The sequence below is a fragment of the Triturus cristatus genome, chromosome 8, assembly GCF_964204655.1.
Source record: "Triturus cristatus chromosome 8, aTriCri1.1, whole genome shotgun sequence".
NCBI classification, from domain to species: domain Eukaryota; kingdom Metazoa; phylum Chordata; class Amphibia; order Caudata; family Salamandridae; genus Triturus; species Triturus cristatus.
This window is the reverse complement of record NC_140591.1, coordinates 583,372,347-583,399,746: the sequence shown is the minus strand read 5'-3', so window position 1 is coordinate 583,399,746 and position 27,400 is coordinate 583,372,347. Positions and strand designations below refer to the sequence as shown.

General features: G+C 43.9%; 1 protein-coding gene across 1 annotated transcript in view; it reads right to left on the bottom strand.

Annotated features, from left to right (window-relative positions):
• Positions 1–27,400, bottom strand: part of BORA (BORA aurora kinase A activator) — a 380,772-nt gene that overhangs the window by 220,726 nt on the left and 132,646 nt on the right. The window contains exons 4-5 of the mRNA XM_085621999.1: positions 26,955–27,000; positions 4,693–4,774 (exon numbers count right to left, since the gene is read on the bottom strand). Coding sequence (XP_085478125.1) covers positions 4,693–4,774; positions 26,955–27,000 — 128 coding nt within the window. The remainder of the gene's footprint in view (positions 1–4,692; positions 4,775–26,954; positions 27,001–27,400) is intronic.

Here is a 27,400-nt window from a genome sequence, read left to right as displayed (position 1 = left end):
AAACATTGTAGGTTATCCAGTCGAGTTTGGGCACAATTTACTAGTTAAAAGCAGTCCTGCCACCCAGGGCTGCTTTTAACTTTACCTCAGGCTTCAGCAGTGCACACATGCAAGTGCGGAAAAGGCTGCTGGCCCCTAAACTGCCATGCCCTATTACCCATTAGGGACTTCTAGGTAGTTTCAACCCCCTTGCCCTGTTATGTACTAGGGTCTGATAGGGTAGGTCATGCCAATCACAGGGGTACCCCAACCCATAATGTACTCTAGTGTATGTAGGTGTTTTCACTGTATTCTAAGTGTCTCTTTCAGCATAGAATCAGTTATGACCAGTATCAGTCAGCAAAAGGTTGGGGGGTGCTCAGGGCACAGGATGACTTCCTCCCCCATCTGAGGGTGAGATTGGCAAAAATGGGCACACCTCTCCCCCTAACTTGGTTTTCCCACTGATTCTGCCACCCAAAGTGGGGGGTAAGAACCGTTGCTGACCAGTTGCTGGGAGCAGCAAATGGTTTGGATAGCTCACAAATGCGGCAAGCCTTTGAAGCTTCCTTTTCGTGGACCCTGCCCATCCTGGGGGAGGAGCCATGGCACCTCATCCAGATATGTGATTTGTTTCAGGACCCAGAGAGCGTCAGGATCGCGACCCAGGGGTTCAGAAACACATCTGTAGCAGCTGGAGATCAGCCACTCATCCAGAATACTAGAGTTGGGTCGTTTTTTCAGGGGGGCATCTACAAGATGCCATCTGAGTGCATTGTTCATCAAATCCCACACAGACATCAGTGTGGGTTTAATGTGCTGAGAAGTTTGATACCAAACTTCCCAGTTTTCAGAAAAGCCATTATTGTGCTGTGGAGTTCGTAATGACAAACTCCCAGCACCATATACTCTTTAGGTCAGTACTGCACTTACAATGTCTAAGAATTGACATAGACACTGTAGGGGTACAGAGCTTATGCACCTGTAACCTCACCACTGGCTTAGAGCATCCCCTATCTTGTCCATTAAGAGGAACCAGATGCCAAAAGACACCCCTGCACCAGACATCCCCCGACCTTCAGTGGCCCAACCGATGGTGTTCCGGCATCCCAACTTACCTCTCTAACCGGTGGTTGCCTCCAGAAGATGTTAGTCTCCGATCCTGCAGTATTTGTTGCAACCGGAAAATCCCCATTGAAACCAACAGGGTACCTGATGCCAAAACAGCACCCAGCCGCCTCTGTACCGCTGTGGGTGCACCTTGAGTGCCAAATTGGACCCCCCTTCACCCAGAGCCTAAAAACAGGAGTTTTGCTCCCATAACCTTGTGGCCCGCTTGTGAGCAGCCACCAACTGGATGCCCCCCATCTCCTATTGGTTTATATTGGACCTCGGCACTCTCCACTGAGCTGCCCTAGTGCCGCTGAGGATGCTTTGAGAGTGCATCCTCAACCCTGGGGGAACCCTGGTTCTAACCCCAGAAACCCAACTCCAACAAGCAAGTACTTAACTATAAACCAATATAATTTACTCCCATAGGACTGAATTAACTGTTTTTCTTTGAAAATAAAATTCTTTTAAGTCTGGAGTTGGTTTGTATGAAACCTTAAGAAACTGCATACGTACAAAAACTGACTTATCTTATATATGGGAAACGTCCCAGTGTGATATCTAGGCATATCACACGGAGTAGAAAAGTAACTTAAAAGGGTAATCTGAATAGTAATCTGAATAGTAACTTGAAAAGTAATCTGAAAAGTAATTCAAACTGATTTATAAGTGAAGGACTTAGCTGTACCCGATACAGTTGCATTCAAATGGTTTTTCAATGCATAATTCTTACAAAGTAATATTATACGTACCTGCACCAGGCCAGGTTCTAGAAAATAAAATACAACTATATTTTTATACAAACCAATTGGTCCGAGTTCAGTCTTTGAGTGTGCGATATTATTTCTTGCTGAGTGTGTACAATAAATGCTTAACACTACCCTCTGAAAAAGCCTTACTGCTCGCCCATACTACCACAAATGCAGAGTAAGGTATTATCTACTTTAGCCTCTGCCTACCTTTGGGGATCCACTGGATTCTGTGCACACTATACCTTACTTTGGTATAGTATATGCAGAGCCAGCTTCCTACAAGGTAAATTGGTAGAAAGCCCGACTATTCCCCATGAGAGTGAATCGCTGCCTGCCAGAGGTCCTGGGAGAGTTGAGGTGGGAACTTCACTGCCTAACCTATCTTGGGGTAAAACATTTCTATGACCGGAAGGATCTGCTAGACAGGAATGTGGGACAAGTCGTTAGATCGCTAAGATAAAGCACAGAGTTCTGGCTGATGGTCCAGTTGTCAGTAGCAGGAAGGGTGGCCTTACTCAAGATGATCGTCCTCCCCCAGTCTGTTGTATTTCTTTATAGTACAGTTGCCCAGGGTAATATTCAGAGAATTAGAATCCCTGATGATGGCATTTGTGTGGGTATCGGGCCGGAGGAGAGTGGCACTTTAACTACAGCGCCTATCGGGTGACAGTGGACTAGCAGGAATGGAGTTTGAATCCCACTATCGAGCAGCTCAACTTCAATGATGCATGCAGTGGTTGGTGGGTAGACCGTTACCGGACCATGCATTGGGGCTATTGTCCCAGAGCTCTATAGATTGACGGAGAACTACTAAGAACAGTACAACCATCAGAAGGAGACGCCCAAAAATGTAGTCATGCGTCGCTGCTGAATCCATTGCTTACAAAAAGAACATATATAAATCCCATACTCCCCTGACCTGCCCATCTCGATGCTGAAAGTGCTACCCCATGGAGGTAGCTGGGAGGGAATAGTCAAACGATCCGCAGCAGTAGCAACGAAAGTGGGGTACTTGTTACATACTTACAAGCTCCTTCCATTTGAAGGCTTCTGATCGGAATTCAGCTTTCCATACAGAGCAGTGCCAACAGCATGTCGTAACCATTGGAAAACTGGTATGGCAGAGCAACAACCCCATAAAACCCGTCAATATGTTCCACTGTCGGCAGGCCCATGCTTATATAGGGCAATACGGGGGCCATACTTTGGCCCCAAAAACTCTGAAGCCGCTGTAGGAGGAGGGTTTGGGGGGGGGGGGGGGGGTCTCCCATACCCAAAAAGGACAGGACGAACATTTTAGAAAGAGTACAAAGGTATCCAGAAATGCCATAATTATATGGATTAATTACTACATCCTTCATAGTGCATACGTTACACCTGGACATACTAACAAATACTACCATAATGTAGCTGCGGCATGCCTGAGATTAGGAGATTGGGGGGGGAGATAAACTGCGCTTAAGCACATGATATGGGGCTGCCCTCAGTTGGCGGCTTACTGAGAGGAGGTCACAACAATAGTAGCAGACCTCTCCAGAGGTTCCCTCTTCAACTAGCCACTGCATATTGAGCTGGTTTCCACATGCCTCTACAACAGAGGTCACAAGTAGATTCCAGGATCTAGCAGTGGCAAAGAGAAATCACAAGACACTGGAAGGCCCAGGGTGACCTCAAATTGCTGTACGGCGAATGGAGCAAGAGGTAGGATGGATACAAGGCGGCAATACTACTTAGAGGCCGAGAGTGAACTTAACTGTGGAGGTGGCACAAGCCTAGAGGCACTGGTAGACTGCCTAAAAGCGCTACAACCATAGTTGCATGCATGGTCAATGGGAGGTGGGGACAGGAGGAATCACCTGCACCAACCCCCTCAACGCACTGAGAATGTATGTGAAGACCGTTCGCTAAAATACCCTAGACGACCCTACCTTTGAAGGAAACCCCGAGGTATCCAGACACCCTGAGGGGTCTATTACACCATGTAGAGGGAAGACTAGCGAATCATAACCACGACAGACTTCTTTCTTGCATTGTGGGAGCGACTCATGGATGGGGAAGGCGATTGCATAAGTAATTGTGACATGCTTAAGATAATGCATTCAATAAAATCTGTAAAAAAAAAAAACGTTTTTTTTTTTTTTTTTTACACCAGACTATCTACTCTTTGAATTGCCCTAGAAGTGTCAGTCTTGAAGAAGGGATTATCTAAAAATCATAGCAGGAATTAATTTTGCAATACTTCCATACAACATTTTTCCTGACATCAAGACATTCTGATCGGTTTCTCTCATTATTGGTCACTGTGTAGTCTACCATATCTCAGTCATGGGCACAGACAAGATAAAAAGTGGTCTCTGATTAAAGAGCATTTTTCCTGTTCATATTATTGAAACATATTCAACAAACAGCCTAGCCTTACCTTAGGGAATTACTTTTCCTATTCCCTCTACTACTTTACAAATGAACTTATGCACTAAAACACCGAAGTGGGGAAAAAAATATTCAGCACACGTTTGTCAATTTAAATCCATGCAGTTACAGCACCTTGTAAAATGTCAGTCTTTTAAATTAGGAATGCCACATCTTAATTTTATTTGGCCCAATTGAGGTATCAACGAACCATAAACCAATATTTATTGACGTCACACTTTCACTTCAGAGCCCGGGAAACGTGAGTGGAACAGGGAAATGGCTGGAATCCACAGTGGATTATAGTACAGTGAAGTGGAAAGAAAGTAGTCAGCAGTCGTGAGCAACTAGATCTGAAGATGAAATATGAGACCATACATGAACATATCAACGTAAAATAATTCTAGACCATATCTTCTAGACTTACGATTGAAAAACTTACATTTAGTTGAGTCGAAGTGTGAAACTTGTTTCCCTTCGTGCCGAGTCCAAGGAGAGGGAACTATAAGGCTTTTCGTAAAAAACTAAAAACGCAAAGGGCATAGATCAACAGCCATCATTAAACATGGAGACATGATAAACATGTTTAAAACAGATAAAGACAATACTAGTCTCTTGAAAGCTGCATGTAAGTGCAATTGTCAGTCTCCAAATAGAACTTGGACACTTACCAATATTTACATAAAGGTTTTTGAAAGGTCACCATTGCGTCCTATCGTATACAGGGGGAAGATTTATAAAGTGAAATATCAGGGAATGATCAGAATTAAGTATACTGATGTGACAGGGGACATATACTAGTGTGAATGTGGACCTGTGAACTATGAGGATAGATCTTTATAAAGCGACATATTGCATAACACCAGAACAACTTCCTTCAAAACCTTTCAAAGCACTTTTCCTGACCTGGAAGCACCTTAGGCCTTAATAACAGCTAAATTGAACACTTAACTACAACTAGTTTGAGGGAGTACAAGCAGTTTCCCATATAGAATGGGGTATGACAGTCATTATTAGGTATTTGAGAGTGTTGGCCAAAGTTAGTGAATAACAAATACTTTGACGAGGATCTCTGAATGCTACACGCAGTAAAAAGGTTTCAGTTTCTTCTCTTTGTAAGTATGCAGGTAGTTTGAACCCAACTAATCCCAAATGTTCCCATAACCTTTTTACATGTATGCACTCTGAGGTTACTCATCACAGTTCACCTCTCCCTCTCACGAGGTTCTCTGGAGTTTAAAACCTGTGTTATTTAGGAACAACAACATTTGACATATTAAGCTTTCCTCATAGCTAGGCATGTTTTTTCTTCACACAAGCCACCACTTTTCTCCATGGAGGCACTTAAACTCCAATAGGTGACATACGTTTTGATGGGTATACAAGAGCAGCAGAAAGTGCAAGCCACATCACCTATTTTGCCTATCCAAAAGGCTTCTAATGCTGCGCTTTTTCACTCAATTCACACCGCTAAAAGTATTAAAACACTGTATCGGATTTATCCAAATGGATAATAAGATTCATATCCTATGCTCACTTTTTTGGGAATATAAAAAAGAAAGCAGAACAGAAAAATGCATGCGTGCTTTCAGTTATCTAGTACAGCCAGCAGATCTCCATAAAGCATAAAAATAATTTTAGGTACCCACTGAAATGATGCAGTTAATTTTACTTCCTTTTGTCTCTTAACCCATGTTAGTGTCATAACGTTCAGATGAACAGCTGTCTGAACTTAATGAACGAAATTGGGATTAGTTATTAGAATCAGTGTTCTCCTTAAACTGTAAGATCGGTTCCTTTATAGTAAACGCTAGCATCTCACTCCCTCTTCTGGCTGATGTCACAGCTATCATTAAGGCTGCATTCCATGTTAGGAACGTGAGTTCTGCCTTGCGAATAGGTTTGAAAGGGCTCTTCATTAACTGTGATAGTACTGCGTTAAGTCGCCAGGTTGGCTGAGGCGCCTTTTTCGGAGGGAATACTCTGAATAAAAGGAAGTGTTTTATCAGCCTGTTAGACCATAACGAAGGTGATTCGGAAGTCCTTCTGTATCTTGAAATGTAATTCAATCGAAGAGGAGTAAACCAGGTCTGATCAAGCCAGAGAGCATAGATATGGCAAGACCTGCTTAAACACGCATGGTGCGTGCGCGCAGCGCTGTTATCTCCTGAGGCTTGAGCCGGGAGAAGCGCTGGCTGCGCCAATCATTGCGGTATTATTTCATTGATTTTAAAAAATTTTACTTCCTATGCTGCTATAGTTTTAGGGACACACTTACTGTTTTTAATTGGGGTAGCACCACATTTACCTGGCACTTGGCACTTCTTGCTTTCTTGTACAGCCCCTTGCCGATTTGCTACGATCGGCAGGGGCCGGCATCTTGGGAGGAGAGGTGGTCGGTGTTCCAGCGTTTCAGGGCTCGTCCCTACTTAAACACGCATGGCGCAAGCGCGCGCCGAAGGCGCGCCTAAGGCAAGCCAGTCTGCGCTCGTGCCGCGCCATGCGCCAAAACCCCTGGCCAATTTTCTCCTGGTGACCCAACTAATTTGAGCTATTCTAGTAGGCAACTACGAGCTTTGAACAAGGCTTCTAGGCGGCCTGTGTTTGTGTCACACCTGGCTCTGGTTCGGGGTTCACACCTCGGCTGTGCCCGGCTTGTTTGACAACTTTGCCAGAACTTGGTTCTGGCAAAATGCTTAGAAGTCCGGGAATTTGGTTCAAATCTATTTAATGGCAGGACTACGGCGGTGTTTCAATGCCTATTAAATTAATGCACGCTCATTGGTCAAACACAGTGTCGAGTGTGCAACATTAATGGAGGATAATAACATTAAAATAGCCTTCATTACGGAAACTTGGATGGATGAAGCTTCGGGTCCTGACCTCGTGAAAGCTACACCTCCTGGTTTTTCTTGCTATACCGCAAACAGACCTTGTAAGAAAGGTGGAGGGCTGGCCGTGATTTACGATAGTTTCATTAAAGCCACTTTTGATACAATCGTCTATTCCTGCTTTGAAGCTTTGTCCTTTGCTTTCACCCTCCATCATGGCCACATCTTTAGGGGCGTTTTAATTTATAGACCCCCGGGTCTTAGGAGCCCGTTTGTAACAGAGGTGGGAGCTGTTCTTGAGGAGGGTTTGTCCATGGAGTAGTTTACCATCCTAGGTGATTTTAATTTTCATCTAGAGTTGGACAGGGAAACAGACACTGAAAAACTGCTTGATCTCATGGGTAGTCTGGAGTTCAAACAACTGGTGCGGGCTCCCACTCACCAGGCAGGGCATACTTTGGATGGGATCTTCTCCAATTCCACACAGCTCTCGGTCACTGATATCTTTCCTCTTGCCTGGTCTGATCACTACGCAATCAGGTTCGAGGTAATGGGCCTGAAAGATCCGGGTAGAGCCCCTGCCGGGGGGGGGGGGGGGCTCGCCTAAGGAAATTAGATCTTGGAATAATGTTGAAGAAAATGATCTTAGGGATATTTTACTCTCCACACAGAGACCCCTCCCCTTAGAAGTTGAAGAAGCCGCCTCTGTTTATACAGCCTGGATTGAGGAGGTTTGTCTTTCTCCCCAAAAAATTGTCCCAAAAAGGCTACAACCCACAGCCCCATGGTACTCGCTAGGTTTGAAAGCCAAAAAACTAAAATGTAAACAGTTGGAACGGGCTTGGAGGAAGAGCTATCTTCCATCTGCTAAAGAAATTTATAAACAAAGTATTTTGTGTTACAAACACTTGCTGATGGAAACTAATAGAGAGTTTCTCACAACAGATTAAACTTGCAAGTAATTCCACAAAGGAACTCTACAAAATAGTAACTAGGCTAGCGCACCCATTGCCAGTCCTTCTTACGCCTACGAGGGATTTCTGTGAGGAAATTGCTATTTTTTTCCAGACTAAAGTGGCTATAATCTTCAATACATTTAAGAACCCGGCTAGCTTTAATTCAGGCCCGACGGACTGTCTGGAGTTAAAATCCACTCTGGATATTTTTCCTCCTATAGCATACCCTGAGACCCTCAATTTTCTGGTAACTGCGAAGTCTGGGTCACCTTATGATCCATGCCCAGTGGCAATAGCAAAGTTGGCACCGGAACCCATAGCTTTGACATTGACGGCTCTCTACAATGCTAGGTTTTCTCTTGGGCAGTTTCCAAAACGTTGGAAGGAAGCCTCGGTACTTCCTCTGCTGAAGAAACCTAACTTGGATATGAATGATCCTAACAATTTTCGGTCCATTTCGCGCCTTCCCCTACCGGCGATGAGGAAATATGAATTTTGTGATCAGTTATGTCCCCTATCGTAGACCCCAACGGCTCCATGTGCATGCTATAAGTACATGTATGTTCCCTCCTACTCCAGTTTCGAAGACGCAAATATATGTGCGTCCACCGTCAACATGTCCTCTTTCAGATCCGCCATGAATGGGTCAGATATTCCATTCCTAAGTATGAAAGGCCACCGACTTTATGTGGTTCACTTTCCACATTTTACAGACTCAGGCGAGTAGGCCCGAATTCTGTCATCAAGCCTTTCCTGCCTTCTGCCTCTGAAAGCTCCAGTCCGAGCCGGCATCTGTATCCATGAACTTTGTCCTACTCCCTGCGCGGCTAACGGTGCCTGATCCAGCCTGTTCCCTGCCAAAAACTGTATTTCACCTTCAAGATTATCTGCTTCACTCCTCACCCGATGCATTCCTGTCTAGTAGTTTAGGTAAACATTCCTCCAGCTACCGTGCAAAGGGGCCAGGCCTCGCTGTCCTCATGCAAGTAATTCATAGCCCCGTTACCATGGAATATTCCTACCCCCTCGCATCTAGTGTAGACACTTAGACGCTTGTACACGCACTAACAGTCAGTATAGTCAGTATAGAATAAGATTCGATCCTAAGAGGCCTCTCTTTTTGGATAACACAGTTCTTTAAACATAGGATATTAGATATGATTTGGGATTAGGTTGACATAACCCCAGACTTCTGTCTCCACATGTAGAGCTAAATGTCAAGTCCCCTTCACTCTCTAGTTGCACGTCAATCACACGTCATGCGGCTGCGCACGCATCTCTGCCAAATATTTCTGCTGACATTGCAGGATTCTTCTATGGATCCACCCACTTGTGACATCATGTTTAATGACGTATTTTAGTTACACCCATGTTTACGCCTCTAGTGATTACGTATGCACAGTTTTTCTGTATTATCAGCTGTCACGCCTCTTGCATCCGTTTCACTGTAATGCCTTTTCTATAAAAATGATTACCTGTCAATAATATATGCGCCCTTCCTTCCTGAACTTTCGTGGTGATGGAACAGAAGGCCCACAATTCGAATTGGATTCCTTTGTATAGGAATAAAGCCCTTTAAAACCTCTAATACCACGGATTCTGCCTCTTATTTTTACTGAGTTATTCTCACTAAGACTTTACCGCATAAAAAATAGTACCGGTAACGAAATATTTACCACATAAATTGGCGCCCGAACAGGGACACTTTCTCATCTCACGCGCCGGCGGTGCGTTGCAGGCCCGGTCTCCTGCCACAGCTGAACGGACAAAAAAAACGCGTACCTGCAGGATTTCCTGTATCTCCCTCCGGCCAAGCGGGGACGACTGAGGCGGTGAGAAGTGCGAAGTATCACGACCAGAGCCTAGCTGAGAGAGCAAGATCCGAGGTATACAGAGTCCCACCAGGTTCCGAAGTTCCGAGTCCAGTCGAGTCGAGTCCAGTCCGGTCCAGTTTCAGTTCCGTTCCGAGGCCTTCCGTTCCGAGCTACCCGGTGAGTACCATTACCGGGGAGGCATTTAACGTGCACATAGTCTGTGCCGGTCAAGACGGGTTTGGGTACACAAATCCGGTCTGCACTGTTTTAGCAGTGTATCTGTACTGTTTAGCAGTATATATAGTATGTTTTGCATATAAATAAGTATCATCTAGTGTCAGTATAATGTCAGTAACTAGTTTTCTATTAGTTATCATTGTTCGTAAAACTGTTAAGCGTTAAATGTTTTAAATACGTTCTATATATTGTGGTGTGAATGACTGTTCATTATTGTGTTTTCTTGTATAAAGTGTGTTCTAGTAATAAGGTCTAAAAATGCCGCTCTTTTCGAAACTAAGACAGATCAAAACTAGAAAAGGGGTACTCGAAGAAGCTGTTCCCATTCCACCTAGGGACACTCCAGGATACTTTATCATAAGCATGGTCTAGATGCCGTATTATTTCTTGATTTATGGGTGGACTACACCAAAGAATTACCAGAGAGTCAGAGATGGCCCGCAGCTGGGACCTGGGATACAGATTGCATCATGAGAGTAGAAGAAGAATTATGGAAAAAGAAAGCCAGACAGTCACAGAAAGATGCCATTGAATTATGGCGTAAAGAATCATACAGACGTACAGAAAAAGCACACAGACAGGAAGAGAAAGGTAGAGAGAATTCAAATAAAACTCGAGAAAATCTATTACTTGAGGAAGGTACCCGAGTAAACTCAGAACAAGTAGATAGACAAAGAAACACTCTTATGAATGGTATGTATCCACTTCTGGCCGAAGGGTTACCTAAGGCTACTCAGGAAATACCAAAAGACTTGCCACCTCCATTGTTTCCGATAAAAGCACATCCCAAATCACATCCCAAAACAGCAAAGGACGTTTTTCTTTCGTCCTATTTGGATGACGCAGCTCCAGAGTATGCTAATGCCATACCACCCACATCGCTTGCCGATGGTGTTCAACACCAAGAGCATCCGTCTGTATCCCCGCAATTACAAACTCCTACACAAGTTCCAACAGACCCGTCCGTCTCTACAGTTTTTCCCGCATCTACAATATCTATCCTACGCCCAACGAATCCTTTCGTGCCTAGCACCTCAGACGGTGCTACAGGAGGTACGACAGACATGTTTGCCACTCCGCCGCGAAATAAACAGACTCTTAGAGATTTAGCCCTCCAACGTACGCCCAAACTAGCAACTCCCGACATGCTTAAGGAACTTCTAGTAGATTGTAGATATGATCCTGTGCCCGGTAAACGGGACGAAATGCTGCTGTCATCATTACGTATTCGACGAGCTGCAATATATTTAACGAAGCTACCAGGAATGGCTACACATTTAGAAAATATGTATCACTTTGTCCAGTCAGGGCGAGGTCCTGAAAGTATTAGCAGAGCCATGGAGTACCAGAAAGCAGAGGTACAAGGACAACTGTTACGTTTCCTCATAAACTGTGTAATCAGAAATCAAGACCGGCCTGGGGTAAATCCGGAAGAAATGCAAAAACTTGTCACTTGGGGCCAGAATATATCAGAAGGGAGACATGATAAACAGTTATGTATAGTCGCTATGTACCGAAAGATCCGCAAAGAAGTAGAACGAATACACGAAGAAAGATTAGAGGTAGACGCCGCTAACCTGAACAGAGAAGAGGAGGAGCAAGAGTCAGAGCAAGTAGAAACGATAGCTTATGTAGGTAGAGGAAGACCCCATAATAATACCAGAGGTTTTAATGATCCGGTACGTCCAATACGTCCAGAATATAATAGACATTTTACAAACCCTATGCTATATACAAAATCCCCTGAACACTTATTCCAGGCCGCTGATAAATTACTCCGAGATCGAAGGGGGTACCACATGCTCGATTCCATGGACGAACAAGAATTAGCCAGGTCAGCAGTACAATGGGCTGACAGTCCCGGCGAATACAATGATGATGTACTTACACACACGTTTCTGAATCTAGACCCATATGAACAGCGCTTAGCTAGTATATACATGATTCAACACCTCCTTATATTATATAAAAGCCAACACTCCGATCCAGGACCCTTACCTGACATATTGACAGAACTACTCACGAATATATGGAGAGGGTCAGGTACTGATTTGATTAAGGAAATTCTAGAATCCCGAAACCAATATTTAAATTTCGTATGCCCAGAACACGTTCCAGTTCCCATCGTGGGAAGAAAAATGTATCACATAGATAGACAGAACCCGTTACGCGAAGTACACCCAATAAGAGGTGCCGGTGATAATTTTACACGCGTGTTTGTGTACACACCTATAACTAAATTAGAATTATTAGAAATGAAGAAAGTAGTACCCAGCCATGATAAGGACCCAGCAGGTTTCCACCGTGAGATAAAAGACATGTTACTCATGGGGAGAGTATACCTACCCCGACATTATGAAAATATTAAAAGTCCTCTTACCCGCCGGTGTTTATGAAAAACTCAAAGAAAAAGAATGGGAGGTGGGAGACCAAAAGATAGATTGGACAGCATTAGAAAACGAAGAAAAGGCCCGAGCTGCAGGAGCAGGGCTTGGGGAAAAGACTACAGCACTAGCAGGATTACTAATACAGGTACTGCCACGTTTATTATCTACGAAAAAGGAAGACTGGGGTGCAATCTCAGCCTGTAAACAAAAGCCAGACGAAGACACTAGTGATTTCTATTCCCGATTTGAAAAATGTTTTGGTATAAATAGTGGCATAAAAGCCAGTAGTGAGTCATACCCACATCTGTTCGTGACAAAATTAGTTGAAAATTCTCTGCTACAAGTTAAAAATAGAGTATTGAAATTCGAAAGTATCTGGCAAGGTAATACCCCATCACAGATGTTACAGATGTTACAATATCATCACAATAGAATTAGAGAAGAACAAGAACACGAACAAAGACGTATGAAAGATACAAAAATGAAAATGCTTGTTGCACAGTCAGTTCCAGCCGATGGTCATCAAAAGGGCGATTCCGCAGGTCCTACGAAAGGGACATGCAACTATTGTAAACAACCAGGTCATTATATACACGATTGTCCAGTCCTGAAACATAATATTGCTACAGGTAGAACCCAGGAGAGACCACGTCCACCTAGACAGGATCAGAATCAACAACAAATACCTCAACATGCACAACCTAGGTTAGCTCCGCAACGACTAGCTCCGCAACAGGGAGCTCCACAACAGACCGTAGCACCACCACAAGCGCAGCCTATTGCTGCAACACAAGCGACAACACAACAAATGTATCAATACGCACAAGCAGATTATCCCGATTATCAGCGATACTCATGAGATAGCCTAGAGAGGGAAGTTGGCTTACCCCTTATTGAGGTTCCTGTAGACCAAGAGGGACCTTATGTACATAGTGAACTATTAGGGGAAGACAGAAAGTTTTTACTTGATACAGGGGCAAGCAGAACGACTATACGACGCAGTGAAGTTCCAGGGGCACCCCTCTCAGGCTCACAAAATATTTCCCTTGGATTCTCAGGAAAACCTATAATAAATGACGTAACACAACCTCTTCCACTTACGATTGGTCCATTGACACGTACTACAGATTTATTGCTTACTAAATCATGTCCAGAAAACTTGTTAGGTATAAAAACATTGAAAGCTCTAGGAGCTATAATATGTTGTTCTCCGGAAGGAGTACGACTATTTTTACGTGACTTTAAAGGTCACTACGTGTCCAGAGACATGGATCACCGACTGCAGAATTTACCTATACATTTATGGGCACAAGGCCCCACTGATGTTGGTTGCATGAACATTACACCATATCGAGTTACACTGAAAACAGGAATAGTACTACCACGAATACGACAATACAAGTTACCACCCGATGCTGTTGTGGCTTTACTGCAAATCATTGACGAGCTCATTGCACAAGGAGTGGTTGTCGAAACTGACTCCAATGTATGTAATTCTCCGATAATTCCGATTCTTAAAAGAACGGATCCAAACGCTCCACCAGTATATCTATTAGTTATTGATCTGCGCGAATTAAATAAATGTATTGTGCCACAATACCCCGTGGTCCCAGATATCTCTTCATTACTAACAGCTATTGACTCAGAAGCAACGTTTTTCACTGTAATTGATCTCAAGAATGCTTTCTTTAGTGTCCCAATCGATCCGGAAAGTCAATATTTGTTCGGATTCAGTTTAAATGGACGAAGTTTTAAATTCACACGCGCACCTCAAGGATTTACAGAAAGCCCCAGCATCTATAGCCAAGCACTGAAACGAGAACTTGACAGTATCCACATGCCAGTTAACACTGCCTTGCTTCAATATGTCGATGATCTGCTGATCACCGCCCGAAGCGAACATGAATGTGAAAAAGCGTCTGACGGTTTTGAAATTTCTGGCCGACAAAGGGCACAAGGTGTCCCCTTCTAAGCTGCAATTCTGTGTCCAGCGAGTTGTTTACCTTGGGCACTCGCTGTCCAAGGAGGGAAGGCAGCTTACATCCGACCGCATCCAGTTAATCGCTAACATGCCACCACCCAAGACACAAAAGGAGGTACGGGCTTTTATAGGCCTCACTTCATACTGTAGGCAGTGGATCCCTCAATATGCATTCCTAGCAAAACCACTCATCCAGTTGACAACACAGGAGGCAGCCACATCGACTGTCCTCCCTTGGACTCAACATACACACGCCTTTGAAAGTTTAAAGAAAGCTTTATGTCAAGCACCTGTCCTAGCAACACCATGTTACAATAAACAGTTTACACTCTTCGTTACAGAACGCGAAGGTACTGCTTTGTCAGTACTCACTCAGGAACAAGCAGGATCACACAAACCATGTGCTTATTTCTCTAGTACATTAGATCCAGTAGCTCAGGCTCTTCCTGCGTGCCTGAAATCGGTGGCAGCAACAGCTTTAGCAATCAGACAAAGCGATGCCATAGTGTTAGGACATCAATTGACAGTACAAGTACCACACGCAGTAGAGGTTCTTTTGAACCGCACACAAACACAACACTTGACTATAGCGAGACTCACCGGTTATGAATTAACATTGTTTCAACCACACATAGAAATCAGACGTTGCAATACGTTAAATCCTGCCACACTGTTACCAGTGAGCGGAACAGATCCATTGGCACATGATTGTGTCGAAGTCATTACTATCACGACGAAACCCAGACAAGACTTGACAGATATCCCTTTGTCAGATCCAGACTTGACATTGTATGTAGATGGGTCATGTATGAGAATAAGTACAGGAGAGTTAGTGGCCGCTTACGCAGTCACAACAGACACTGAAGTCATTGAAACAAATCGTATTAACACTTTGTCAGCTCAAGCAGCAGAGCTCATCGCTCTGACACAAGCCTGTATTCAAGCCAAAAATAAGAAAGTCAACATATACACAGATTCACGTTATGCATTCGGAGTCGTCCATGACTTCGGCGTACTGTGGCGAGAGAGAGGTTATTTAACTTCTCACGGTGCCCACATCCAGCACGGACCCCTCATTCAAACCCTATTAGATGCGATTCATCTACCTATTGCAATATCGATTATGAAATGCAAAGCCCATACAAAAGTTACCGATATTATTTCTCAGGGTAATGACCTAGCTGACAGAACAGCTAAACAGACTGCTCAGAATCAGACTCACACAACTGACATGACAAAGACAATAGTTCCGACACCAACACATTGCATGACAGTTAAGGATCCCGCCCTTGATGTAATTGACATACAGACACATGCTACACCAGAAGAAATAAAGAAATGGACTGAATTAGGAGGGATCCAAACGGATCAAGGATGGATGACGAAGGAAAAATCTATATGGTTTCTTCCCGACTCAATGGTCCAAGTCATCATTAACACAATACATAGTCCAGCGCACCTAGGAGAAAAAGCTATGCTAGACAGTATTCAACACATTTGGTTCAACAAGCACTTGCGAGCCGCAGCAAAACAAAAAGTTCGTACCTGTATGATATGTTGTCAGTTTAATCCAGGTAAAAGCATCCCCGTAGAGCAGGGTGGATTTCAACCTCCCGATCATGCTTTTGAAGTCCTCCAGATGGATTATATCCAGATGGAACGATGTCGAGGATTCAAATATGTTCTCGTAGTGGTTTGTGCTCTTTCCCGTTGGACAGAAGCATACCCGGTTTCAGATTACACTGCCCCGACTACTGCCAAACAGTTAGTTCGAGAATTCTTCCCACGGTACGGTTTACCACGTGTTGTCTACTCAGATAACGGCCAGCCGTTCTCATCCGAACTAATGAAACCCGTTTCCCTTCTATTAGGCTATCAATGGAAATTTCACTGTGTCCGACATCCCGAGGCAGCAGGTCTCGTAGAACGCCATAATCAAACTTTGAAAATTAGATTGTCCAAAATATGTAGAGAAAAAGGAGTCGATTGGATAGTAGCCTTACCAGTTGCGCTCTTTTACATGAGAATGGTAGCACATTCTCGAACAGGGCTATCTCCGTATGAGGTGATCTTCGGTAGACCACCAAATATGTGGGGGACGCCTATCCCTCGTAAAATCACTGACGTTGACTGTAATATGCTGACAGATTACCTGGCTTCCTTGATGTCTGCACTACAATCTTGTCGTTCACAGGTATCCGCAGCTTTTCCCGATAATACTGAGGTGAAGCCCCATGACGTGGTTCCTGGTGACCTGGTGCTGGTCAGGAACTTTGACCGGAAGACCCAACTGGATCCTAGGTGGAAGTCACCGAAGTTGGTTCTACTCACCACAAGGACTGCCGTGAAGATTGAGGGTCGCAAAGGGTGGTTGCACTCGAGTCATATCAAGAAATTTTATGGACTACCACCCAGTGTAGATACACAACCCTGTATTCCCTCAAAGACAGACTCAAAGCTCCCCTTGGTTGAGCAATCGAACTCAGAAATTTATAAACTAAAATTGAGGTCTAATAAGTCAGACAATTTGATTGTTTAAGTCCTCTCCAAGGTGAATCGGTTGAATTTGTCTCTGACATGTATCCTCTAGACCGGAATAGAGAAAGAAATCAGCGAATGGAGCTGAAAAAGCATGCGTATTGTAAATCACTTCGTAGTCACTGTACAGTAACATTATTAATTCTGTTTTTTCTAAGTCTTCTGATCATTATTTTTAGCATACTATTGCATATGTATTACCCTATTCTTAAACATGCTTACAATATAACTGCAGAACATTCTTTTAGTGAATTTCCTCCGCATGAGTTGTCCTATAGATTTGCGCTGCGCAACAACACATTCATTAGTATGTTACATCATTCCCATCAAACCAGCAATGCCACAAATTGTTGGATATGTGGCCGACTCCCTCCCTATCAGAACTATAAGGGAGTTTTGCCCCTCTTTCCATATCCGTTCACACACAATGGCTCTTGTGGAGCATGGTTTAGTTTGATTAATTCCCTAGATTCAAATTCCGCAGTTTATCAAGACAACTGGGTATGGGGAAACCTGAACCTGGTTTTACTTAAAGTCTGCTACCCTAACAAGGAGGGACTTCCCAAAAGAACAGGAACTGATCTAGAAAATGAAGTATATGGATTAGGTAATTTTACACTTAACCTCATGATCCTGAACGTTGAATCTGAAGCTACACCAATCTTGCCCGCCATGTCAGTATTCCCAGTAAAAGGAGAATTATGTATAAGAAAGAATGGTTCCATACACATGGGCCATAGTAAATGCACCACTGTAATAAAATTCAGTGATCAAGGCAAGTCTACATTTAGAGCTTCTCATCATTCCTACTTCATATGTGGCCAGACCGCATATATATGTCTACCTCTAGATTGGGATGGTACTTGTTACATAGCATTCCTTCTGCCACCTGTTTTCTTAGCTCCTCCTGATTATCATAGAAATACCCATTTAGTACACAATAGACAACAGAGAGATCTCCCAATTGTCGATTATACTGAAACAGCATGGGAAAAATACACAGATTTCAATAAAGGTTTCTTTCCCTATATAGGTACAGTCACTAATAGTAAGCTGATACGTAGATTAACCAGAACCCTTGAAGCAGTAGTGAACGAAACTATTTCCGCCTTAGGCAATTTAACAGAAGAGCAGTCTGCTATGCGGATTGTTGTGCTTCAAAATCGTCTTGTCCTTGACGTCATCCTGGCCGATAGGGGCGGAGCTTGTAGGGTCATCGGATCAAGTTGTTGCATTTTCATACCAGAAAATTCACCGTCAGTATATAAGGCCATAACTCGCCTTCATAAGATTGTAAGCCAGATACACCAGAGTCCAGGCACCTGGACTTGGTCCGGTTGGTTCTGGGGCGTGTTGTCAGCCTGGGGATGGAGAATATTATCCTTCCTAGGTATTGGCCTCCTCATACTATTCAGTTGTTGCTTATGTCTACAATGTGGGCCAGCGATTTGTGGTCTATGTGCCACATCGTGTATCCCACCTCCAAGTTTTCATTCAAGATCCCGGAAGAAGAAAGAAGAACAAATGATGCTATATGAACAGATCGATGGATTGATGAAGATCGATATCTCCTGAGGGTCCGTAGGGGACAAGGAGGGAATGAGGAAATATGAATTTTGTGATCAGTTATGTCCCCTATCGTAGACCCCAACGGCTCCATGTGCATGCTATAAGTACATGTATGTTCCCTCCTACTCCAGTTTCGAAGACGCAAATATATGTGCGTCCACCGTCAACATGTCCTCTTTCAGATCCGCCATGAATGGGTCAGATATTCCATTCCTAAGTATGAAAGGCCACCGACTTTATGTGGTTCACTTTCCACATTTTACAGACTCAGGCGAGTAGGCCCGAATTCTGTCATCAAGCCTTTCCTGCCTTCTGCCTCTGAAAGCTCCAGTCCGAGCCGGCATCTGTATCCATGAACTTTGTCCTACTCCCTGCGCGGCTAACGGTGCCTGATCCAGCCTGTTCCCTGCCAAAAACTGTATTTCACCTTCAAGATTATCTGCTTCACTCCTCACCCGATGCATTCCTGTCTAGTAGTTTAGGTAAACATTCCTCCAGCTACCGTGCAAAGGGGCCAGGCCTCGCTGTCCTCATGCAAGTAATTCATAGCCCCGTTACCATGGAATATTCCTACCCCCTCGCATCTAGTGTAGACACTTAGACGCTTGTACACGCACTAACAGTCAGTATAGTCAGTATAGAATAAGATTCGATCCTAAGAGGCCTCTCTTTTTGGATAACACAGTTCTTTAAACATAGGATATTAGATATGATTTGGGATTAGGTTGACATAACCCCAGACTTCTGTCTCCACATGTAGAGCTAAATGTCAAGTCCCCTTCACTCTCTAGTTGCACGTCAATCACACGTCATGCGGCTGCGCACGCATCTCTGCCAAATATTTCTGCTGACATTGCAGGATTCTTCTATGGATCCACCCACTTGTGACATCATGTTTAATGACGTATTTTAGTTACACCCATGTTTACGCCTCTAGTGATTACGTATGCACAGTTTTTCTGTATTATCAGCTGTCACGCCTCTTGCATCCGTTTCACTGTAATGCCTTTTCTATAAAAATGATTACCTGTCAATAATATATGCGCCCTTCCTTCCTGAACTTTCGTGGTGATGGAACAGAAGGCCCACAATTCGAATTGGATTCCTTTGTATAGGAATAAAGCCCTTTAAAACCTCTAATACCACGGATTCTGCCTCTTATTTTTACTGAGTTATTCTCACTAAGACTTTACCGCATAAAAAATAGTACCGGTAACGAAATATTTACCACAGCGAAACTGGTGGAAAAACATTTGAATATCAAGCTGAGTGCCTTTTTGCGTGACACCAATGTCCTGGATCCCACCCAGTTTGGTTTTAGAGAAGGGCACAGTACCGAGACTGCACTTCTCAAATCTACTGACGAGATTAGGAGAGGGCTGGATCAAGGTGGCAAGGCAGTGCTGATCCTTCTTGACCTTTCTGCGGCTTTCGACACGGTCCATCATGGTGTTTTGATGGACCGGTTGTCGGCTTGTGGAATACGGAATAAAGCTTGGTCTCTCTTAAAGTCCTTCCTTTCCGACAGACGACAGTCAGTGGCTTTGGGTCACTTTGTCTCGAACCCCTTTTCACTTCCTTGTGGGGTTCCACAGGGTTCTTCCCTTAGCCCTACACTTTTTAACATTTATGTATCTCCTCTGGCCCCCTTGATTGAATCGTTCGGCTTCTGTCTTACATCTTATGCTGACAACACTCAAATTGTAATCTCCATGTTACCAGGCCAGGAGAGGGCGTCAGGGGAAAGGCTACATGACTGTATGGGGGCGGTAGGAGGTTGGATGTCTCAAAACTGTTTAAAGCTCAATGCAAGTAAGACAGAGGTGATGCTATTCGGCAATAATGCCAATATCTGGACTCCTAGTTGGTGGCCTGAGACCATGGGTACTCTTCCAGTCCCCTCGAGAAGTCACAAATTTGGGTGTAGTGCTGGATGAGTGCCTCTCCATGCAAGCTCAGGTGAATGCGGTAGTTTCCACCACCTCTTACATTCTTAGGAGCCTGAGGAAAGTGCTTCCGCTTCTGCCTTCGGATTGTAAATTCACAGTGGTTACAGCTTTGATTTTGTCTCGCCTTGACTACTGTAATGGTCTCTATTTGAACATACAGGAGGGTAATCTTCGTAAACTCCAGATGCTCCAGAACTCAGCAGCCAGGCTGCTTACGGGCACTTCGAGGTCTACCCCAATTTCCGGCGCAATAAGAAAATTCCACTGGTTACCTGTAAAGCGTATCCTATTTAAAGCCCTTTGTTTAGTCTTCCGCGCTTTGCAGAATACAGGCTCTCTACATCTGAGACAACAATTTCGCTGGTATGTACCAGCAAGATCATTGCGCTCCTTGGGAGCAAAACTTATCATCCTCCCTATCATTAGGAAAGCTAGATGGGGCGGGAGAAGTTTTGTAGCAGGGTCGGCTAGGGCCTGGAATGAGATTCCTTTTGATTTGAGGAATTCGAAGTATCTGCTTTCCTTTAGGAAAGCGCTCAAAACATGGTTGTTTTGATCCTCTCGTTGCTGGGTGTTGGGAGAACTACAGCAAGCGCCGGGACACCCTAGGGTAGCTGCGCGCTATAAAAGTTCCAATAACATAACATAACCTGTTCTGGAGGCAATAATATAGGATGAATCTTTGACCTCTGACACCAAAAGCAGAATAGCTACCATTTTGGTCGATATTTTGTTAGAGTTATCCAATCTGACTCTCACAAGGATATCTCTGCAGTCCTGTGAGATATCTAAATGTCAAAGCGAATGGTATCCAGGAGCCAGGCCAATACATGTAGAGAAGTTGGGTTCATCAATAGCATATCGTTCCAAGGCTCCAGTTGAAATCGATTCTCCTCTGACAACAGTAGACATTTTGTGAACGGCCATTGTCTAAGGCACCGTGGGGCAATCGCCATCATCAGTCACGGTTTCCTCTTCATCTTTAAAAGGAGACTTGGTATTAGGGATCAGGGGAAAAACCATACGCAAAGATCCCAAACCATGTGATCGAAAACGTATTCCCACGACCCTTCGTGAGGTTTCCCAGCTTGCGTAAAACCAGCATTTCCGTTTCTCTTGAGATGCAAAATGATCTAGTTTTGGCTTGCCCCAATGTTGGAAGATTGTGTTCAGAATAGATGGGCTTAGTTCTTAAGCGTGAGAGATACCATTCTGAGATCTTGTGCCTCCTTGTTTGTTTCGGTAGTGCATGATGGTTGTGTTGTCCATTCGTATCTACACTGGAGAACCTTTTCTTCTTGGCAAGAAAGATTGCTCTGAGCTACAGGAAGTTTATGTGCATTTTTGATTGTGTTAGGGTCCATTTCCCATTCATTTGGAGAGCCTGCAAATGAGCCCCCCAACCTTCTAGAAGTGTATTTTGAAATTAGATTTGGGACAAGAACATGAACCCCAATGAGATTGTCGGATGTTATTCGCCAAGGAAGAGCTTTTATCATAGGTGGTGTGAATTTAGAGCCTTCTATCTGAACCTATTGCATGTCTAATCACTCCTGGAAGGGTCCTGCGCGGCAGGAGACAGCTGGCTTGGTGAAGTATGTTCTGGGCGTAACATTCATGTTGATTTGTCAATCCTCGATCGAGTCATCCATTGTATCGTCAACAAGGTTCTGGTTTCTTGCGGTTTAAGGTGCAACCATTGTTTTCTTTCGTCTGCAGTTTTGTCTACTGTTTTTGCTGCCAGTTGTGCCATCAACAAGTTCTACCCCAAATGAGTTGGCACAGCTGTCGGAGACTCCTTGCCAGTATAAATTTTGCCATGACTGGTCCTAAAGAGGATTTCTCAGGATGTAATGCCAGGGCTAAAGAGGGTGTTGAAGGCTCTGATCTGACTTCTGAGGAGGTCTCTCTCTCTATAAGTGCTTTTTAAAGACTCAGTCTATTTTATGGCTTTTCTGTGCACCTCCGGTGACCCTTGGCGCTGCCACTCCCTTTTCTTTGACCTTTTCTATGTGGTAACTGAATCCTCACAGTCTTCCTCAACAGAAATTAGTGGTTTTAGATTTATGTTTCTGGACTCAAAATAACAGCCTCCCCTCTCTTTGAAAGTTTTAGATGAAAAGGTTAGACAGATTTGACAGTCCTCTACCTTCTAGGCAGAATGAAGGTAGATCCACGCCATGTGAAGGTCTTCAGAGTGTAGCATCTTCTTTCCACAGGTCCCACAAGGTCTGAAAAGTCGTTTTTTCAACAGTTCCCCTCAGGTTAGTGCCAGGTGCTGCGAAATGAAAACGCAGAAATAATCTGGATGATCCAAATCATGGTAGTAGCTGAAGAACTGAGCAGAGCTCAGGGACTCCCTTTCACCCGACGTGCAGTAGAACAGCTCAGGAAGATGCCTGTGCAGGGAGTGCCCTCATCGGATTGGCTGGAGTTTGGTTCTTCATAAATGAGGTAGATAGGCTATTAAAGTAAGTGGCTTGCCATTAAAAGCTATATATACACTACTTGTTAAAAATGGGGCACTCTAGTTGGCAGAGGTAGACACCTTTGTCAAAATAGGGACCCTTGCTTCTAGTCAGGGTAAGAGGGAAACACTTAAAAAACAAACAAAAAAAAGTCCACAACCCCCCCCCCCCCCCCCCCAAAAAAACCTTGCTCACCCCCTTGGTAGCTTGGCACGAGCAGCTGGGCTTATCAGAGGCAGTGTGTAAAGCATTAATGAACGCACAGTAACAGTGAAACACTACAAATGACACCACACCAGTTTAGAGAACTAGTAAATCTTTATGTAAACCACCAAGACCAAATACGCTAAAAATCCAACATACAATACTCTTGAAAAATAGTACTTGTGCTAAATAACCTTTAAAGTGCAGGAAAATCAATAAAACACAGTTCCTCCGACTCGGTAGCTGCTCCTGGGGCTACCGCGATACTTAATAAGACAGTGACAATTCCAACTGACCACGTCGATACAGGCCAGCTAAAGCGCCGACAGGCTCGGCCACAGTACCTTTCTTGTTGCAACCAACACGTCGGTACGAGTTGGTCGGGGCAAACGTCGCGGTCGTGTTGTGAAGCGGAACGTTGTGGCGGGCGGTGTCCTCACGATGCGGTGCAGGCAGCGATCGTTGACCGAGTCGGTGAGACCAGAGTTTGCGTTGAAGGGTGAGACTGTGCTCGTGACGGTGCTGGCAGGTCACGGTGCGGCAACAGTCGATGCTCCGGTCGGGCAGCGATGGAGTCGGTGACGTCCTTGCAGCGTGTAGCGAAGCATTGAGGAGTGCAGTGCCCACAGGACGCGGTGAAAGCAGTGGCTCGTTGATCGAGTCGGTGAAACCAGGGTTGTGTTGCGAAGCGACGTGTTGGCTCTCCGCGGTGCTTTCAGGACACGGAATCCTGCAACGGAGTCGGTTACCCTTTTAGTCTGCGGCGACAGAGACTGTGCACACAGACATGGTGAGGTCTTTGCTGTTCCTGAGACCTCAAGTTCAGGGGGCAAGTTCAGTTTGAACCCTTGGAGATCTTTTCTTCAAGCAGGGGGGCAAAGCAAGCAGCAAAGTTCCTTTCTCCTTTCCTTGGCAGCAAGCAGCCAATTCAGGCCAACCCCAAGCAGCAAACAGTACAGGGGCAGTATTACACCTCAGCTTCTCCTTGGCAAAGGTTCCTCTTGATTTTTCAGAAGTGATCTAAAAGTCTGGGGTCTGGGCCCCTCTTTATACACGCATCCTTTATTCTCTGAAGGCAGTGTGTCTGTACCCAGCCAAAACCAGTCCTGTCCTCACTGGTGCAGCTTCCTGGCAGGAGGTGGAGACAGTACTGTTAAAGGCTGACCAAGCACATTCAGGTGAAAAGGAAATCTCCTCCCCCCACCCCTAATTGCAGCCCAGGTCTATCCAGCCCTGCCCCGACTCAGACTTCTAAACCACTGCCCCTCTCCAGCCCCCGGTCATCCAATAGACAGACATGCAATACACAAACCTAGCAGAGGCACACTGGATGGTTAGGCAAGAAAATACCTACTTTTTAAAAGTGGTATTTTCAAACAATCTAAAAATCACCCTCACTAAAAGATGCACTTTAAACATTCAGAGTTCAGGCATACTAAACTTTATTTTCCTACCATATTCCCAGGGTCAGTTATGTTTATAAGATGTTATAAACAAACTCCCCATTTTGTTCTATGGGAACAGATAGCCTTGCAATAGTGAAAAACAAAAGTGGCAGTATTTCACATCAGAAAATGCCACACACATCATGGCATGTCCTACCTTTCACATACACTGCACCCTGCCCACAATGATACCTTGGGCCTACCTTAGGGGTGACTAATATGTAGGCAAGGGAAGGTTTAGGGACTGGCAAGTGTGTGCACTTGCCAAGTGGATATGGCAGTCCCAGACTCTACACAGGCTCTGCAATGGCAGGCCAGAGTTACATTTTACAGGCTGCTTCTGTGGGTGGCACAATCAGTGCTGCAGCCCACTAGCAGCATTTGATTAACAGGCCCTGGGCACAACAGTGCACTATACTAGGGTCTGGTAAGTAAGTCAAATATGCAAATCATGGAATCACTAATCCATAACATTTTACAAAGGGAGCACTTGCACTTTGGCACTGAACAGCAGTGTCAAAGCGCCCAAAGCATCTAGACCAGCAAAACAAAGTCCAACATACAGCAAAATCACAGGAGGCAAAGGCAAAAAAATGCAGGGGAGACCAACGCCAATGGTGCCAGCTCTAACACTACTTCTACTCCCCTCTGAACAATGAGGAATAATTCAAGCATGTGAATCTATGAAAGATCCAATACTGAAGAATCAAGCCAATTAATTTCTATGTGAGAACCTGTACCATTATCAGGTTCCGATCAAGGCTTTCTTGGCTGGGTTTTCAACTACAGCTAAAGGCTAATCAACTGTCCGAGAGATCAGATTGCATACAGTAACAGTACCAAGCTGCTGGGCTTGTATCTTAGACTTAGTTTGTTCACTCCAAATTGACTTGGGGTCTTCACTCAAAGTATCCAGATAGGACTTGGAAAGAGTAATTTTAAAATGGAACCAGTAATCTCCATAGCTTCAAAAGTAGAAGAAAGTGTTTACCACTGGTGAAGTAGCAAAATCCTCTTTTGCATCGGGCAGCAATAATGTTCATTGCATTTTTTAAATGCGATAGGAGCAACAGGTCATTAAACCTTTACATTTATCAGAATATTCCAGGGTATAGCAGATGAAGGAATAAAAGAATGATTTTTCATACCCAATTAGGCCAGTGGAAAAACTCAGGAAGCCTTGAATTGAAACCTCACCCATGCTTCACCATTGTCTTTTCTTCTCATCTAGGTTCTCCTTCTTATGTTGACTGAGAAGCGCTTCAAGATAAACTCTAAAGGAAAGGTCTAGCATGAGCAGCACGTAACAGCTGAAAGGACTCCCCTCTCTCGATAAATGGTGTAGCCTACAATACTGAGCAAGCAGTTTGGGCTCTCTGAGTTTTAAGAGGTATCAGACCAGGTAACAAGTACTGAGCCAGTGTTACCCTCAAAAGAGCAAAGCTTGACCTATTAGGGAATAGTTTTAGGACAAGACTGATCATACTTTTTCAGGGACTTGGCTCTAAGAGCCTTATCGACTCAGTGTTCTAAGTGGGCTTTGTTATGATCTGCGGTATAAGCACTCCTCCCCACAGTGCCATTATTTTTTTTATCCGGTTTGAAAGAGTCATCAAGTTCCACAGGTTCAAAAGTCTTGAGTCCAGTTGCAGGTACTTATAAGTATTCCTAGGTTTTTTTTTTTTAATGTTTTTTTTTTACTTTGGCCAGCAGCCTCAGGGCAGCACATTCCACAATGTGGAAATTACAACTTTTCAACACTTTCTTAAAATTATTGAAGCATTTTCAACTTTACTCAAAATATTCCAGGACGGAAGTTACACAGTAAATATTCCCTGTGTTATATATATATTTAAGGATAGAAACAGTGCCTCCATTTTCATCAAATCATTGAAATTTATTCTACAGGACTGCAGTATGCACAATTTCCTCAGAGCAATACCAGCAGCCAAATTATTCACAGCATATTTCTCCTACCACCACTTGTACAGGTGCTCACAGAAACCATCCACTCCCCAGAACTGGACACAATGAGTAGTGTGTGTGTGTATATATAGATTATGCCTGTTCAACGTGCACGAGCATGCCACAAGGACCTTGCTGTATGTATATTTTTCTTTTAGATATGCCTCCCTAGATAAGACAGCAATGGGTATACTCCAGTTAAAAAATTCCTTTCCAGCAACCTCGGAAAAGCCAGTCATGGCTTTCATCAGGATTTTTAAAAAATCAAAGGCTAAGGTACACAATTATTGGGACTGAAAACACGATCACAACAGAATTCCAGTATTATGAATTATTAACAAAATGTGGCTAGCACTTTACCTCTTCAATGGCTTTTTGCTTCCTTTCTTCCATTTCTTTATCTAAACTAAATATAGAAAGTAGAAGTATTCAAATAACAAGCTTTCCATAGAAACATCTACAGCATTTGTTTTCCATCATTCCTATTCAATGAATCCCAGAAAATATTAGAAACATCCAGCGATAACACTAACATTTCATGTAGGCCAAACAAAGAGTAGCGGTCAAGTTACACACAACAATAAAATAACATGATAATTTTCCATTTCATCGACTTGCAGAGAATATTCAACTAGCCCACTGTAACCCAAAACAATGATTAACAGATAATCCAAATTCTGCTTTGGCAAATGGAATCTGAAAATAGTTCAAATATTCAATATAGTTCAAATTACTAGTCAGTTTTTAAGGGCAATTGGCAAAAGATATAAAATATTATCTTAATTGTTACTGTCCAAATCACTTCA